General features: G+C 35.7%; 1 protein-coding gene across 1 annotated transcript; it reads left to right on the top strand.

Moving 5' to 3' along the window:
• Positions 1-523: 523 nt before the first annotated feature.
• On the top strand, positions 524-11,777 carry LOC754019 (malonyl-CoA decarboxylase, mitochondrial). The gene is made up of 12 exons (XM_030995388.1): positions 524-614; positions 1,281-1,427; positions 2,465-2,605; positions 3,443-3,583; positions 3,840-3,992; positions 4,569-4,733; positions 5,476-5,584; positions 6,153-6,305; positions 6,760-6,937; positions 7,830-7,876; positions 8,615-8,921; positions 10,232-11,777. The coding sequence occupies exons 1-11, from the start codon at positions 540-542 to the stop codon at positions 8,857-8,859; spliced, it is 1,554 nt and encodes a 517-aa protein (XP_030851248.1). The 5' UTR covers positions 524-539; the 3' UTR covers positions 8,860-8,921; positions 10,232-11,777.
• The last annotated feature ends 7,750 nt before the right edge of the window (positions 11,778-19,527 follow it).

Genomic DNA, 19,527 nt, shown 5'->3' with positions numbered 1-19,527 from the left:
AGAGAATGGGGGAGAATGTAGAACATCAAAGCAGAGGTGACAATCTAGACATACAGGCATGGTGACGAAGGGATTCACCAAGATCTCTCCCAACCTCTAGGGGGGGGGGGGGGGGGGGGGGGGATGGGCGGGCTTTCACAACTGTTATAGGAAGTATATTATAGTTTCGAGAATCGAAATAATAGGATGACTTATGAAGAAAAAAGTATAGAAAATGACAAGGCTCTCTTAATTCCCTGTTTAAAAATATGGATTTTCGTAATCTTCAATCTCTTGTGACACGCCCACCTTTTGCCGATAGTTAGCCTTGTACAAGGAATTTGTTTTTTCCTTCTCAGAACGACACTTATTAACATTTAACTAATATATGTAGACACATGAAGCAAATATCTACATTATTTAATATTCTAAGATATACATCTTGGATTTAAAATATATTCTTCATAAATCAGCTCAATGAAATCGATTATTGGTGCAAGGTAGCCAGGTTCAGCTCTTGATTAGAGACTTCGACCCAATCGCGTTTTACTATTTTTACGATGAATTCTATGAGGAAATTTCTTCTTTCCCGGCCTGGCAAGCTACTCGTCTATCGAGAGATTACGAATGTAGACGTAAGAAAAGATAGATTTTCATTGAATCATCCAATCAGTTAAAATCATTATTCTCCTGTGTGTTTGTTAACTTTGTTTACTTAATAAAAGACACTAATGCCAATGGTTTTTTTTTTTGTGTAGTCCCACTCGTTTAGATCTGTGTTCCCTTTTTTTATGGGGGGGGGGGGGGGATGGGCCGTGCGATGCCGATGTGGTGTCTCTCGCGATCGCGGTCACTTGTGCAATTGTGGACCTGAGTTTACACAAAGTCTTATATTGAAATAGTGATGAATAAACCAATAATGTAGCGATTTATCATTTGCTTAGGTAGAAAAGAGAGTGACCCAAGAGGCAAAGACCCAAAATGAGATCCTTTTCAAGAAAGACGATTTTTCATTAGGGTCTAGATCTACAAATAGTCTTGGTATTTTCATCATCATTCACTACTAATGGTACTATGTATGCAACCAAGATCTAATATCATCATGATTATTTCAATTATTAGTGATGTTTATATTGATGTTACACTTACAGTTATTATCATCAATTTTCATTTAAAGAACGATCTTGTTTAATATGACAAAGGAAGATGACATCTACTTTTTGTCAAGTTGGATAATAGACATCACTCAGAAAACTCTTTTGACTTAATTAATTCTATGAAATTCTTTAAATTTCTTGCAGATGGCTTGCAAAGCAAGACTGATGTCATCCTCGAGTAGACGTGGGTCTGCAGTGACAACTCAGTCCCAGTTCTTAGAAGCCAAAGTTCCACAGCTTATGTCAAACTCAAACGAGAGAGGGAATCAGCATTCACCATGGATACCTGATGTAATTTAAAAGATTTTAAGCAATAACTAGCTTGTTCACATAAGTTGCTGTTTTTTCCTTTTAAAATCGTATATGAGCTTACTGCAACAATTTTTTTTAGTGTGTCATCTTGTGAACTTCTTGGTATGGAATTCAAGCAACAGACCAGTTTTCTGATTAGTGTATTAAATAATTGAAAGCTACTTCTTGAACAGAACTCGAACTATATGATGCCTGCCTTACATTGAGATGCTTTTATCAAGGCATGAGATGGCAAAAAACCTATGTCAATTATTTAAAAAAATGGAATTTTTAACGTATTTGACTTTTTACAAGTATAATCTATCTCTCAATGAAATATCAAAACCCGAATGCACCCCGTCACTGAAGTATGGCACCCCTACCCCAGAATAAATGTTCTAATTTTGTTTGCAAAACAACGTAATTGGCAATACGCACCACTCCAATTTACAGTATAGTATAATTTATGCAGAGAGACCCTCGAAAAATGATTGTGCATGTTCACTACGCACCCGCAAAAACACTTCCACAGACAAATGCAAATGTGCTGAAGCTAACTTTGTCAAAAATGCATGAGTTTGTACACTTACACTATTTGAGATTGAGATATAATGTATGTTCTAATCTATGCAAATCATTCAAATATGTGGGACTTTTGTTAAATTATTTTTGATTGTACATAACAATGACTTCTTTGTTCATTCTCAATCTCAGTCAGAATATACGAAATATTTGAAAAACTACAGTTAGAACTGTACTCCGATAAAGTTTTAAACCTGAATTACTGGAAAAGATGCTACGTGTAGATACATTGTTTTGCCGTAGCATGTCCAAAGACTTATTAGATTTTGACGGGGGTGGGGGGGGGGGGGACATTGTATTTGTTATATGATGCTTAAAACCAAATCTTTGTTGAAACCCATTGTCCTTCATTATAATCTTGCTGACAAAGACTTTGCATTGATTAAGGATCATGCATAGCTAGAAAATAAAAAACCACTACCTTTGATCATTTTGTGCTTCTAATCCTCTCTCAGTCGACTGTCCAAGAAGTCTGTGACCATTACCAGGGGCTAGCCGATGAGGGCAAGTCAAACTTCATGTCTGCTGTGGCATCAGGAATGGGTGTGAGACATGACAAGATCCTAACGGAAGCCAGTCAACTGCAATCCCAAGTGGTATGTGTCTGCTTCTACTTCTGTTGTGGGTAATAGACCAATTGGTGGTTAGCGTATGGTACATGTGACCCCAAATATCCACAGATCTTTTGAACATGGAGAGGTGCCATTATGAGCCTTTTTGAAAAATCATGTACTCCAAAACTGATGGGAATGCCTCATGAACATTTTTTACTTCCGCATTTGAAAAGATACTGCCACCTGTGTATCATGGAATGCGCCATTGGTGTATGAATGAATAATAAATACATAACTTTCATGACCATGTGATGTGATTTATTGTTCAGTGCCTTGTTCCAAGTTATTTCATTCACCTGTTAGGAATAACTGTACTTCAATAGTCAAAATGCAAATTGCAAGCATAATGTGTTGTTAGATAGGAGAAGCTGTGATGTTTGTTTGACCTAACAACCACTATTATTGATTAAATATACGTTGCAGTGATTCAATCTTTTATGCATACCGGTACTTTGACCAAAGTTTTGCTTTTGATGACCGCAAACTTTTTTAGACTTGCCAGATATAACAACATACACATGGCGATGAGTGTTTTTATACTTCATCTGTGGAGATGGATGTACTATAAAAACTGGTGAATACAATATATTTTGTAGGGGAAGGGGAGGGGCACACATTAGTCATATAATGCTTGAAAAGATATGGATTCTAATTTCTTTGTAGAAACTCTTTGTTCTCCTACTTTTTTTCACTGACAGTTTATTCATGCTCTATCTTGAGCATGTCATGCGCATTGCTCAGAAGCAGCACAGAAATGATTCAATGAGTTTCCTATGTTCCAGATACGATTAGATATTGGATGCCTTTTTTAAAATTCAGGGTCGTGAGGATGCGGCCATTCTTCAGGCCGAGAAGCGTCTCCGCCTGTCCCTCGTCCCAGGGTACTCCACTCTCTTTTCCCACATCAGTCGACTTCAGGGCGGGGTCAAGTTCCTTGTTGATCTACGAGCAGACCTACTGGTGAGAAAGATAAAATAGAAGTGGTAGTAGTGGTAGTAGTATTAGTAGTAGTAGTAGCAGTAGTAGTAGTAGTAGTAGTAGTAGTAGTAGCAGTAGGAATGATGATTAAGACAGTATTACTAAAAACAAAATAATAGTAATAATGATTATAATAATAATAACGGTAACGATGATGATGAGAACAATAATAATAATAATGATAATACTGATTATAGTAATGATGATAATAATGATGCTAATTTTCATGTTCTTTTAGGATCACTTATTGTCTCAGCAATCACTCCAAAACGAAGCTGAATTGAAGGCGTTGAACGACACATTAAAAGATCTTCTGATTGGTTGGTTTGCTGCCGGCATGCTGAACCTGGAGAGAGTCATGTGGTCATCATCATGTGACATGCTTGAGAAGGTAAATGACTTATAGGGATTGATCATTTTCCAATTTTAACATGTTTGGTTTCAAATGAGTTTATTTCTCATGCAAAACAAAATACATGTACAAGAATAATTATATCACAACAAATATGCAATGAAACAACAAATATAATGGAAAAAGCATGAGAAAAGAGGAACTAACTTGAAGCAGAGCTTGTTGAAGTGTAAGTTCCTCAGATGCTGTTTTACAATAAAACATGAACAAAGTATGCTTAGAAATCAATAAATAGACAAATATGTAGCTAAGAAAAGGTTTACCCACAATTTGTAAATGTTTAATCTTTGGATATGACTACACCAGAATTAATTGACAGATTTTGCCAATGCCATTTTACAATTCGGCAACACATATCTAAAGATGTGAGAGTATGTTAGTTTAGGAAATGAGGAAATATTCAAAGGTATTTTAAAAGTGTCCTAGTATATCGTCTTTTTCCCTGCATTTTATCCCAAGGTAAGCAGGTTAAAAGCTTACGTATATTTTGTCTCTATGTTAATGATTTTTATTTTAATACAGGATGTTCACTGATAATATTTATATAAATTTCAGATAAGTCAGTATGAGGCTGTCCATCCTGTAAGAAACTGGACAGACATCAAGCATCGAGTAGGGCCGTACAGGAGGTGTTTTGTTTTCACACACAGCAGCATGCCTAACGAACCGCTCGTCATCTTACATACCGCCCTCACAAGAGATATTTCAGCCAGTATCCAGGTATTAAGTCAATGTTTATTTATCATTTCTTGTCATGTTTGGAATCTCTCTTGCCCTCGCCTTCCCCTTTCCCTCCCCACTCCCCCTTCCCCTCCCCCTGGATACTTCACCCTTCACCCCTAAGACAGCGACCTGTGGAAACTATAGAAACCTCAATTATCCCTCACACAACTACCTAGAGGGTTATCGACTCCTGTATAGATAAGTGGAAGGGGGAAGGGGGTGGGGGAAGTCCAGGAAGTGATTGTGTGGGGGGTACTTTTCTTAGAATTAGGCATCTTAACTCCTGCTCTTAAGAGGAAGTTGTTATCATTGCGACCCATAGTTTTTTAGAAGCAGGATAGCAGTGTAGATAAGACCAAACAAAAAAACCCAGCAACAACAGGCAACCATAAAAACAGCCAATTCAAATATAAATTAATATTGGTTTTTAGTCTACAGTAAAGAAACAAGTAACACATGTAGTAACACACACAAACAAAATTGAGCCTGGGTCTTGTAAGACAAAAAGTTACAATTAATTGAATTTTCCCCCAAATTAGTCTTTTCTCCTTGAAGTAATCATAGCTTTACAATAAATATTAACATATAATGTAAAAGATAAATATAATGCATGCTAAAACACATTAGATTTATAGCAAGATAAAGATACATTTTTTAACAATTGATTGTGAGCTTTAAAGTTTCAAAATATTGTCAATTTTCATGTTACAGGTATAACAGACTTTTGTTTACATTTCAGTCCATAGTTCGTAAGCAGAATGACATAGCAGTTGGTGTCAAATCAGGAGAAGAGAATCCCGAGGAGGCCCAGGCCGCTATTTTCTACTCCATTACATCAACTCAGAAAGGTAGTTAACAACCCATTCAGAACTGTTGCCAATTTGGCGTTTGGTTCAATAACTCTTGATTCAGGGCTGTAAAACAATATATCACCTGCACGAGCAGAAAAGTACAATATCTGGACACCTCATGTAATTTTGATTGTACATGTAGTATTTACATCATTTGACACCATGAATGATATAATGTATGAGAAAAAATAAGCTTAAACTCTTCAAATAAGCAAATCATAAAAAATGTCTATAGATCTATAGCTGTTTTCCGCACAAATTGGTTGTTTAAAAAAATTATGACATATGTTAATCTATTCTTCTTTCCAGTACAATACTTTATATCAGAAGCATCCCAATAAAAAAGAAAATGCCAGTGTTGCCATTTTGAATAATAAAAAGACAGTTCAATGTAGCCATCAAATCATCTATGAATCAATAGAATGTTTGACATGGCACTTTTTCGCTACATTTACTTCTCAATTCACATCATTTTGCTTTTGATTTAATCTTGTTTAAGCTACATTTACATGTATGTTTAATTAAAAGAGATGGACTACTTTTCTTATACCCTGTTGTTAAAAAGGTCTTCAGGGTGTAGAGCTTGGGAACCATCTCATAAAGAGTGTCGTCAAGGAGCTACAGTCCGAGTTCCCCAGCATGCATCTCTTCTCCAGCCTGTCTCCGATCCCTGGTTTCAGGGACTGGCTCATTTCACAGATCAACAAGCAGGTCAAAGGTCAGTGAGTAGGATCCCCCCCCCCCCCTGTCTCTCTGTATGATTGTATTCTGGTCTATCTCTCTCTCTCTCACGGTACAAAAATTGTGTCCTATTGGTTCACCATTCTCTTGAAACCATTCTTTTTTTATCTTTTGGTTCTGTTATATATTGTGTAGATGAATGCTTTCTTGCTATTTTGGGGCTTGAATACAGGACATCACATAAGACTTGAAAAAGCTTTAAAAAGAATAGAATTAAGAGCTCTTTAGCTTGAAAATTATACAAGAACATTGAAAATGCCATGTACAGTAGAAAGGCCTTGTAATGTAATGTCTAGAACTGTGAAATTCAAGCTCTATGGTGTAACTTACATGGATGCAAAATGTGCATTAAATGAATGACTCGCATATGCAAATATAACATAAACGATAGTTTCACGTCTTTATACTTTCTTTCTTTTCCCTCACTATAGATGAACATAACACCAGCTTATTCACTTCACAAGAGCTAGACTCATTCAAGTCTGCTTTAAATATCACATCACCACAGGCATTGTCAACCCTGAAGAAAGTCATTGTGACGAATGAGTGGGTCAAGTCAGAAAGCCTAGTCAAGAGTCTACAATCTCCTCTCATGAGGTTATGTGCAAGGTGGGGAACTCAGTTGTGGCTTGTATTTTAACTTGTAAAATACCATGTGTATGTCCGAGATAACTGTGCATGAAACGCATCAAAAATATATACCTTATGAATATTAATCACCTGCCACTGGTTATGCTTGTCAGTACTCCAAGCAAAAATAGTGGAAAACATGTTTTCCATGGATATAAGATATCTGACAAAAGTATTATAATCCACGGACTCCATTTTAAATAAAAGAATAAATTTAACTCTTTTTACCTCAATTTTTTGTACCCCCTTCTTTATTCTGGTGAATATATGAATACATATGAATTCAAAAGTTAAAAAATAGATTCAATCGTCGAAAAACAAGATGTAAGTCGTTTGAATGTCACTTTATTGATTGATAGATTGTATATTACACAGGAAATACCAGCAGTGTGAAATTCACACCAGTGATATGTACACTTATGAAATGAAGAAATCTACATGAACTCAACAAGGAGTTATTTCTTGACCAAAATCCAGTGTAAACAAGCAGGAATGTAATTAATGAATCTGTCAGCATGAAGCAATTGACATGCCAATTTATTTTTGGAGATGGTAAAAGTTCAAAAGGTTAGAGGTATTTCAAATGTGTATTTAATAGCCATCTTCTCTTTCTTCATTTTAATAAAAGTGATTTACATAATACCAAATCAGCTTTACAAATTATTCACAGTATTAGATGTTCTAATTCTTATTACTCACATTATGCCCTTTTTTCAATCAGTCTATTTTCTTTAAAAATAAAGGCAGTCCAATGAGTACAGTTTATTAATCTTAGACTGAAAAGATAGCCTCCATTCATCTTGTGTTCCTTTCTGTCACAAAAGTGTACAGAATATTGATGAGTGATTTGTATTTGTTTTATGCCATGCAGGTATCTGTATGTAGAGAAGAGACGTAAAATGGCACTGAACCCTGTTGGTAAGTGGCAACACCAATTTGTCTTTTCTCGCTTTGGTTGACTGTCTGAATATGCATTAGTAGAGGTGTTGTGGTCTAGTGGATAAGTCACCAGACTGCAGATCACAAGATACAGGGTTCAAATCCCAGCCCGACACTAACCGTAACGGCAATACATTAATCTACATTTGCCACTCTCTACCCAGGTGTTACATGGGTACCTGGTAAGATGGGAAAGTTAATGTAGTTTGCTCAGCATTCCAGCACCTGGCTGGAATGCTCCCCAGGGAGTGGAGAATGTGCATACATTGTGTGTGGGCAAGCCTAAATCCGATGATGGGGGTAGTAATATATCTGTAAAGCGCTTAGAGACATAATTGATGTATTAAGCCCTATACAAAAGTGGAATATTATTATTATTAGGTTGCATAGGTTAGCTTTTGTCACAGTTACAATGTCTGCTAAACTTTGTACTCTAAGTACATTGTCAATCTATGGATTCCTTTCCTGGTGAGACGAGATTATTAAGTGTTATTGTCAATCTACTTTAGCTATGACCTGTCTACAAAGACCATATGATATTTTCCATTTCTCAGTGACTCTCACAAATCTGCATTGAAGGGAAAACTCCACACAAAGACCACTTTGCTTGTCTTCATAGAGTGGTCTCTATTTACAGCTTACACTGTATGTAAATCAAGATTTTTATAAAATCAATTACTGATTCTGCCTTTCACTCTGTTTTTTCCTTTTTTCCAGCTAACTTTCATCTTCGGAACGGAGCAACCATGTGGCGCTTGAACTGGTTGGGTGACACGTCCCCACGAGGTCTAGCTGCCTCGTGCGGGATGATGGTTAACTATCGTTACTACCTTGAGAACACGTCGAGCCTCAGCCAGCGCTACATCGAAACGCAGAATATCAAGGCTTCAAAACAGATTCTTGATTTGGTGGGAAATGGGTCGTCTAATGCCGACATGGGGACGGTAAACAGCAAGTTATGATGATTGTTAAAGAAGTAGTAATTTTGTGGGTAGCTACATGTAATCTGTTCTGTTGTAAACTATACCGTGTGAGTCAAAAAAAAGTTTACACCTAGAAAATTGCTAATTATTTTAAAAATCGTCCATGAACAGTACATTATTATACATCTTATGAAAGAGTGTTTTATCCCAAATCATTTGGTATCATTTTTGTGTGGTATATGTTCACGCTTGGACGAACAGGAGGCATTCTTTGCGAGAGTGCAAAAATCGACTTGCGCCAAAGTGATGTCTACAGCATGTATCGTCGGCCTTGCCAAAAGGGCCTTAACCCGATTTTGGGGGTTATTGAGTTATTAACATCACCTTGTAGATTTCATCATTCTCTTTAAAATGATGTGCTTCACTTGTTGAAATTCGATTTATTTATGAAGATAATTATGAATTTCAAAAGGGCCTTAACGCGTATCTCATCTTTTTCCTTACGCCAAAAGGGCCTTGACCTACACGGATGATCCATTTGCGTTAGGAGGGCCTTTCTGGCAAACCAAAGGTGTTGCGAAACAAGAAAATTTCCTTATGCCAAAAGGGCGCTAACTATGCGCGCGTACGCGCGCATAGTTACGCGCATAGTTACGCGTACGATAACGGCAGGTTCAGGCCCTTTTGGCATAACGCTGCGTAGGTTACACCCCTTTTGGCATAATGCCGAGTAGGTTACGGCCCTTCTGGCATAAATACGCTACATTCAAGCCTTATGCCAAAAAGGCCCTAACATGTTTTTTGCACATAGCATGTACAATTCTGAATATTTTATAACAAATTTAACACATTTCATGTAAAACTTAATAACTTAACACATTTATCGAAATTGGCTTCAAAAGCAAAAAAAAGACCACAAACTTTTGATTATTAGAGAGGCCAAAACCTTTAAACGCGATTATCTCGGAATGGCCAAAAGCAGTTAAGGCCCTTTTGGCATAAAGCGGAGTGAGAGAAAGGATTGAATGTATCAAATGGAATTGCATATGCTTTTTGCAGAAGCAAAGTCACACACACACGCGCGCACAAATGTTCGTTGATAATTGATATTCGATATTTGATATGTGTAGCATGATTACTGTTGTTAGGGATGTTATTTGGATCTGCAAAGACCGAATACCCAAATCCCAATTGTTTTATTCAAACATCACATAAGCAACTTTGGCGCAAGTCGATTTTTGCACTCTCGCAAACAAGCGTGAACACGCGTGAACACATACCACACAAAAATGATAGGAACTGATTTGGGATAAAACACTCTTTCAAAAGATGTATACTAATTTACTGATCATAGATGATTTTTTAAATAATTAGCAATTTTCTAGGTGTAAACTTTTTTTGACTCACACTGTAGTGCTTGAAAAACAGGTATAGCATTTACACCAAAGAGATCCTATTTATCATAATAATTTTGGATAAAAAGTGCTATTTACAGTGATACTCAGATGTGACTCAAGAAATAATTAATGGACAAGTTTGGAGATAAATATTTGGTCTTAGATATACTGTGTATTGGGTCACTCAGGTATCATCTGCTGGAGCCTGCCCTGTCCAAAAGGGGCCAAGCCCCCAGCCCCCCCCCCCCAAAAAAAAAAATAAAAAAAAATAATGGGTATACTTGCCCTTAATCTAAAGTTAGAAGATATTCCTATTAAGAAATATTCCTTAATAAATCATATGCACTGTATCTACCGTTTTCTGGGGAGTGGATTCTTCAGGAAAAAGTATCCCCCTTCTTTAATTTTTAAAATTTTTATAATAGAAATTGTGATGTAATGCAACGAAAACTCCTTGGGACAAGTAAACTACCTTGTTTAACCCATTCATTATAGGAACCAGGTATTCCATATATGTAAACCTGAGAATATCAGTGATTTAGTGGTCAAAGGGTTAAAATGATACCTTGATATAGCAGTAATAATCAAAAATATGATGAAACATCTGTACAAATTAATCGGACAGGCAAAAATTGCACAACCCTGTGAAAAGGAAAATTGTAAATTAATTTTTGTATAACAATTAATTGTAACAATGTTCCCCTGTAACATGTCTAATAAAAACGAAGGAAGTATGCAATGTGATCTTGACCGTTTTCCTATTAAATAAGAAAAAAAAAGAGCAAAATTTCTCACCTAAACCTTAGTTTTAAAAATATGTTTATTGAGAGCTCTTATATTGTAACAATAAGATGCCTTTGAGCTCTGAACAGACACTATTTTAATACTGTAATTCTTGAACCATGTATTCATTATACATGACATGGGGGAGAAATGTGTCTCTGATTAATGATTTAAGTATAGATTTTGTGTTTGTGTTCATCATTTGAAGAATGATACAAAGAAATTTAAATAATTTATAAAACGATTAAGTGCAATAAAGTTATAAACCAATATCTTTATTTCCATAAAGTGATGAAAAATTGTACTTCTGTGACTTCATTTTAAATCTTGAGTTTATTATTATTTCACACAATGATAAAGCTGACGGGATGGAGAGAGATTGTGACCTTAAGGTTTGTTCAAGTAAAACACGGGAAATCGTGGTTGGTTTTACGTGTAAATGCATGGCCACTGCATGCAACAAAGGCCCTATGCGTATTGTGTTACAAGATACAGAAATGTGACGCTTTTGCCATGCCATATTTGAACAAGGCTTTAGTTTTGCTATAATGTTTAAGGCAGGCATAATCATGATCATGACAATCAGAGTTGTGCATGTGTAAATGAAAAGAAAATGACATATAGTGCGCTCTTCAGGTGCTATATATATATATATATATAACAATAACATTGTTGGAAAACGACGGACTATGACTGTTGGTTCAGTATTTTTATAAATTGTATAGATGTACTCCTATTGCACAATAAACTCACCTGTATGATGCATTTGAATATGAATTATAACTGTTATGTGTTATTTCTTCCTTTCACAAGTAGTTTTCACAACAGTTTGACAGCGAACATTCAGGCTTCTCTATGAGGTTTTCACATTAGATTTCACTGTCAATTAAAAAGAGGACAATTAAGAAAGATAGCGAGTAAGTGAAATAGAAACATGGGAAGTGATTAAAAGCGAGAGAGAAAGAGAGAGAGAGATCGAGAGAAAGAGATCGAGATCGAGAGAGAGAGAAAGAGAGAGGGAGAGAGGGAGATAGAGAGAGAGAGAGAGAGAGAGGGGGGGGGGGGGGACAGGTACTGGTAGATGGGAGGCAGACAAAATTAGAATGCATTTTCATTGGTTTCTCCAAAATGAGAGAGAGAGAGAGAGAGTGGGGGGAGGGGGGGGGGGGGGGGGCGGGGGTAGGTTACCCCCCATATATATATATATATATATATATATATATATATATTTAAATATGTATAGTGCTAGCCCATTTTTTAAGTTTGGAAGAAAGCTGGTTTTGGATAAATTTGTCATTCCTTGACAAAGGAAAATAGTATATTTTGTATATGGCACTGGTTTTTTAAAAACTATGACCAAATAGCTAAATGGCCCTTTGAGAGCCTGAAACTTTCAAAGATAAAGAATTAGAAATCAATTACAACTTTTTCTTGTAGCATGGACCTAGATTGACCTCCCATAGCTGAATGAAAACATTTCAACGTTGTTTTATGTGCATGAGGTATCCCTGAACAGCCAATTGTTTACGGAATTTTGAAACAAAATTGACATACCTTTTGGTTGGAGCCGAAAAAAATATATACCCACAAACAATATGTTTTTTTTCTATGGATTATTAATGAGCATGGGTGGACCTTAAAGAAAGTTAACAGTAATTTGAATTACCTCCTGTATTTTGATGGAACAGTGCAATTGAAAATGGTGTTTCGGACGTTACATTTTCCGTAAACAATGTAGACCCTCATTTAACCCACTAGAACAATAAATTAATGAGATTGTTTATGGTTTGAATAAGCTTATTAGTTACTCCAAGTAATTAAATTAAAAGAAAATATAATTTAATTGTAGTAGCGCTTATATTAGAAATATACTCAAAATTTGAAAAAGTTGTCTCATTTTCCGTAAACAATTTTGTAACGTCCGAAACAACTTTCAATTTGAAGTAGCAGAAAATATATGAACTGCAGGACCTATCTTTCGTAACATTTGTTACACATTTCATAGCGGCTACCTACCAAAAAAAAGAAATTTGCAATACATCACTACAATACTATTTTATAGTTAAAACCAATTTTCCGTTAACAGTTGTAACGTCCGAAACAAATGTAACGTCCGAAACAAAAAATACCAAATAAATGATGATAATCCATATTTGAGGGTATCTGGAGTGAAAAAAATCGTTATAAAATAAGTTATTATAAGTCTTAGCACAAGTCAAAACACAAATCAGGTCTTTCAAATCCAATAATTTTGTGTAAGCTCAAGAAGGGTGTTTCGGACGTTACACTATTTGATTGTTAACACATAGTTTGCAAATTTCAACTAATTTTCGATCATATGTGCAAGTTACGATTTCATAATGCACACTCCTGTTAAAAACTCTATTTTGATAATTTCATTTAGATCTACATATAAAAATATGAAGAAATATGATGCAAAAAAAAAAAAAATCAAATTTTCCGTAAGAATATCTAAATTTTCTGCAAAATTGACTTATAAAACATAAAAAATATTGAAGCCAAACTTTGTGATGCAAGGCATGGCTGGCTGCTTTAGTATATCCTTAATTGTAATTTATCAGAAAAAATCTCAATAAAAGTGACTCATAAAAAATATTCAGCCATTTTAACAGCACTTTCTGTTATGCTGTTAGCACGTTTCGGATGTTACATTAAACTGTTAACAGACATTTTCATACTTTAACTAGTTCAAATGAGGGGCAAAGATAGATGTGAGAATTGCAAATTTCAATTTTTCAACCTCTCCTCTTGCTATTTACATTGCTGTGTGTTTGCAAATCATCAGGTTTTCATTTTTACAGAGGTTGTTCCAAATGATGTCAAATAACCAAAGGTAGTATGGTCCATCTGAACTATTTGGTAGGTTACACAAGCTCAACGTCACCCACTGAAGCAATACCCAGTGTACATATGACATGGGTATGATGTACAGGTATATAAAGTTGATAAAATCAAGCAATTTTTTTCTAAAAATGTATGGGAAATATTGATTTTCATTTGAAAATACCATTTTAAAAGGGCACTCAGTACACGTACTGTAACCAATCTGTGTAGAAAGTACATACATGTACATGTATAAAAGAAAAGGGCATTACCAGTAATACCTTATTTAATGATCCTAAACATATACATGTAGTATCTTCCTCAAATGTATGCATACATACAAAATGTATAAGCTAGTGTGAAATATAAATGGGCTGTCCGTTTGGTTTTCTTTTTTTCCCTCTTTTTCCCCACTACGAAATGTCAAAGTTGGGGGTGCGGCGCTGCGGCCTTATCGCCGGCATAATATGGTACATGTTTAACCTACACTGTATATTGTTTGTCACCTGTGATATCGGCAAGGCAGGAGTTAATATCTAACAACCAACCAACCAACCAATCAATTCATCCATTCATCAATCGGTCATCAAGTAAATAAATAAATAAATACTTATTTAACAGCATTAAAAATTGTTGTCGTTTGAAACAGCCTCCTAATACAAATAGTGGTAAAGGATGATTGTTACTACAGTAGTGTTGTAACCTAAAACATACAAAATTTTAAAATAAATCTAAAATGTCTCATTCTTGAGATGTACATAAATTAGGATTTTTCAATGTTTTGCTTACATACATGTATGTGTTAGTGATATTATTGAATGACACACTATATATTTGAAGGCAAAGAACATTAGCAAGCATATTGTAGAGTTTGTAGAAATTGATGATCTGATTGAAATGTTAACATCGTGTAACATCCGAAACAAACCATAGCATACATTGTACACTGTTGTTCATAACATGCAATAAAGAGTATGTTTCTAAGTGAATTTTCTAAGGAGTTTTGATGACTACAATTGCTATTAGCTTCATATTTTACTCTGTTAGATCACCTAAGCATTTTAACTACCGGTACACGTTCTTGAAATGAATATTATACCTTACATCAATTGAGTGGTCGTTGAAGACGAATTATGTATCCATGTATGTGCTAAACTAATCAAAACTGCACAATTTTTCCCATAAATGTATATATAAAAGTATTTTTCTGCAAACAATTAATGTAACTTAGGTCAATAATACCTAAAGAAAAGCGATTAACTAGAATAAAGTCATGATGTTAACAGTGTGCAACGTCCGAAACATCAGTGGTGTGCCATATGAAAATTATTAGGCAATGCACTGGTTCCCAATTTTGTTGCATGTATTTACCTTATATCATCAGTTGTTATAATAAAATAAGTTTGACCTAAGAAAAAAGCATGTTACCTATTGAAATTAAAACTTGTTATTGTCAAAACCCAAATTTAGAGCTATTTTTCACTTTCAAGGGATACAAAATCTGTATTTTTCAAGATAGAAACTCAAAAATTTGCATGAATGATCTCTGAAACATATTCTTAAAGACCCAACATATTTAAAGGTGTAGTTAATAGCAAATGAGTTTTATATCACAGTTATTAGATATGCTTTAGTTCACAATAACATTGTAAGAACTCATATTATTCATATCTGGTGAATAAATAAGGAGATAGATTAAGCTCCAAAACTTGCATTTCTCAAAAATATGAATAGTCCTGATCATAGAAATACATGTTTGAAGTAAGTAAACATAATTTCATTTTTGACCCTTTTGTGGACACATTTGGTATAAGTTAAAAAAACTAGTGCCATATCCTACGATCTTTTCAATATTCTTGACTTGTCTATTCGTCGTCAACCGCCGCAGGAGTATATATGTACCTAATACACTCAATTCTACATACACATTCAATTCAAATCTTTATTCAACCTTTATAAAACATATTTAAAATGAAAATATACAATATACAATATATAATGATTAGGATCCCGAGGAAGCAGAGTTCTGCTTGTAGTCGGGGCCCTTTAACAAACAAGAACAAGATAATGAACATAATCAATGAAAAGTAAAAGACTTGCGTAATACAAGCACGCGTATACACACCAAACGTATACACATTCATAAAGAAGGTTTCGAATTAAATTCAATTAGAAGAAATAAGGAAAAGAGAAATACCTACTCAACCATGGATATCATTCTTTGAAAAATACCTTTGTTGTACATTGATTTAAATCTGTTAATTGTAGAACTTGATCTTAGTTTATGGTTCAATATACATATATATATATATATACACATATATAAATATATATACATATACATGAATATATATTTTTCCAAGAGATTTGCCAAAGCGGTTGTATAGGTTATTTCCTTACATTTGTTTACAATTATTCTAACTTATTCGTGTATCTGAAAGCATTCGCCTCGAGCTGAGTCACGCGGCCCCCAGCGAAAGAATTAATAAATGAAGGTTCGAGATTGAGCAATCTGTCGGTCAATTCAAACCGTGTGTCGCCGCAGCCACTGGCAGGTCTCTGTGGTCTAGTGGTTAAGGCATTGGCGTTCTAAGCGAGTGACCCGGATCGATTCCTGACGGAAATAATTCTTTTAACCTTTGCCAAAATGTTAAAAAAAGGACAGCAATTTTTGAACTTCGATTTAAGCTATGCAACCTTTGTTGTCTAATTTCGTTTCGCAATATACATATTTATATATATTAAGTCATGAATAAAAATGACTAAGAAGAATTGAAGAAAAAACCCATCGTACCATCATCATCATCATTATAGTTTTTAAGAAAAATGAAAAGACCTCTTCTCTGAGTAATACACCACAAAGTATCATTAAACAATAATCATATGACCATGATTACTTCGATAATCTACCATACATATAAATGTGAAATACAATAAAGATAATAACATAACAAATTGATCACACAGTTCTCGAATATTTTTTTAACGGAATATTGGTAATTGAAAATTATAGGAGAAGGGGGGGGGGGGAAGGGTCATTCGATTCCCAGCCCACCCCTCCCCTGCCTAGTATGCCAATTTATCAGATTATGCTCTCTTAATAAGACCTTCTTGTGGCTTACATGACTAAGCATATATTTTTTTAATCTGTAAGAATAAACCTCAACTGAGCCAGTGGCCGTTGCAAAATAGGTAGTGCCACTAATATCCATGTCACTGCTCTAATTTCGTTTGCTGGCGTCCGTTGAATCCATTGGAAGATTGACGGCAGTATCACTAGTTACAGAAGCATCATCATCACTCCTCTCATTGTGGATGGTGCCATCCGCAGCATCCTTAGGGAGACTGACAGCAGCATCATTGTTGGTGGAAGCAACATCATCACTGCCCTCAGTAGCTTTCCTGACATCCGTTAAATCCAGAGCAACACTGAGGGTGTCAGCATTCATGGTGGAGGAAACGTCATCACCTCTCTTAGTGGCTTTTGTGACAGATGAATCAAGAGGGAGACTTACCGTCCCGACATCAGTGCTTGTTGCATCACGATCCGTGTTTTTCTTCTGTTCCTCGGTGGAACTTTGGATATCTTTGTTCATAGGTGGTGTGATCCCTTCCTCAACCTGGCTAGCGTCATAGGTCGGATTGAACGTACACATAGGATCGGGATTGTCGTCTTTGTTAGGCAACAAGTAATTACCAGAGGCTCCTGAGCACATGCCAGCTGACGAGGATAGCGCCGTCGAGTTTACCACACCGCTGGAAGTGTTTGCCTCTTTCTTTAGGAGCTTGTCAAAACAAGTTAGCCGCCATTTCTTACGGACGTGAGGCTTCCGGACGCAGTAGACAAGAAAGATGAAAAATCCTTGGAAGGAGTTAAGGACGACGAAGATTGGCTGAGCCACCTGTTAAACGCAAATGTTTCAGAAATAATAAGTAGGTATATGGCATTCTTTCTCTTGTTATTCAGATACTGAACATCTAAAGAGGTATTGCTAGTGTATTTAATCATCATAATACTGAGTTCTCAAGATATTTCTTAGAAGAGATATATACCACAAAGAAGTTATTCTTCAAGCTAGTTGGCTTTACCTGACTGAATAGCGGGATCAAAAGAAGATATCCGGTGACCCATGTCATACCGAGCAGGAACAAGATGCAGATCGCGATCTGAACGCGTTCAATAGTCTCTCGACGTTCTACCTTAGCCTCTCTTTTCACCCGACCAGCGATGTTTGTTGACCGGAGGACTTTTCGAACCACCAGGATGAAGATAACAATGTTGATGAGGAGGATGATGGACATGGGAATCAGGAGACCACCGATTTGAGCCCAGAATTGCAGAAAGCATCTGTTGATAGTAAATATGCATTGTGTAAAGAGACTGAAATAAATCAAGCAATACTGACTATCTTAGCGAAAGTTATTTGACATTTTGACCGATTAATTTGAGTGGTACATTATTTCCCATTATCTATTTTGGCAAGTCCAAGCTTTGTTGTCCCATCCGTTACCAACAACATCTGAGATTTGAGTATGTGTGGTGACTGTATTCAGTTAGTGGTCTTTCTAGAGCTTGAATCACACCACATGCCCAAGAAGGTGATGATTAGATACAAATTCTAGATCATAATTGTATACTTGCTAACTCATGAGACACCAAAATACCAAATGCCTATAAACTAGATTAAATTACAGAAACGTGATTTTGCTGAATTCGAATTTCGAAGATCATTAGGTATACCCTATGCTATGCAATCCAGTATTCCAGCTAAAGTCTCAAGTATTACCACTTACAGATCATCATGAGCATAAGAGCCTCTAGCAATAGCTCCGGTAAGAACCACGATGAAAGCAGGAACTCCTGAAATGACATACGCGTATGAGGAAATACGTTGTTTTTTTCCATTCATAATACGTCTTTATTGGACTTGGGCCTAGCTTATTCCTTTCCCTATTTCTTCGATAAGTCTTATCGGTGTGGTGTCCAGCTCACAAGTTCTTCCTACGGATATGGCGACACTATGATTATTTATACTCTCTTAGAGTATTCTTTGTGCCAAGTGCCGTTTAATAATAATAATGAAGAAATTACACATATTGGCAAAAAATGCCGAATTAATGTGCATTATTAGTTGATGCCTGTTGGGCTGTAGTCCGTCCTGCGGTCCTAATGTGATCTTTTCATAATTATTGTCCATTTAGTTAGCATGGCTTAATGAATGATATATCCTACTGGAGTTTTGGAATAATTTTGTTCATTAAAAAACAGAAACAAAATTCCTTTGTTATATTAATATATATTTTTTTCCTTTGATCGCCCATTCAACTTTATTTTGATTGCGAAAGGTTGATCGCTGCAAAGCAGGTTGTCGCACCTTGACAGACCTATTGTTTTATGGATACTTTCATAAGATTAATAAGCCGGTCGAAGGTTTCTGATCTAGAGACATCTATCTGTATGTAAAAAAATACAGAAACTTTATTTTAATAGTACGCACTATTCCAAGAAAAACAGATTTAAGGAAATAAATACCTTACCCCATGCAGCTAAAGAAGCCTTGATCATGAAATTCTGGATGTAGGTGTCAAAGATCTTCACAAAGCTGAGATAGGTATTGTACCCTTCCACACCCATCCATGCAATGGAGGACAAAACGAAGTAGTGAATTAGGGCCGTCAGGAA

The sequence above is a fragment of the Strongylocentrotus purpuratus genome, unplaced genomic scaffold (assembly GCF_000002235.5).
Source record: "Strongylocentrotus purpuratus isolate Spur 01 unplaced genomic scaffold, Spur_5.0 spur5_scaffold_21, whole genome shotgun sequence".
NCBI lineage: Eukaryota > Metazoa > Echinodermata > Echinoidea > Camarodonta > Strongylocentrotidae > Strongylocentrotus > Strongylocentrotus purpuratus.
This window is presented reverse-complemented; position numbering and strand designations above follow the sequence as displayed.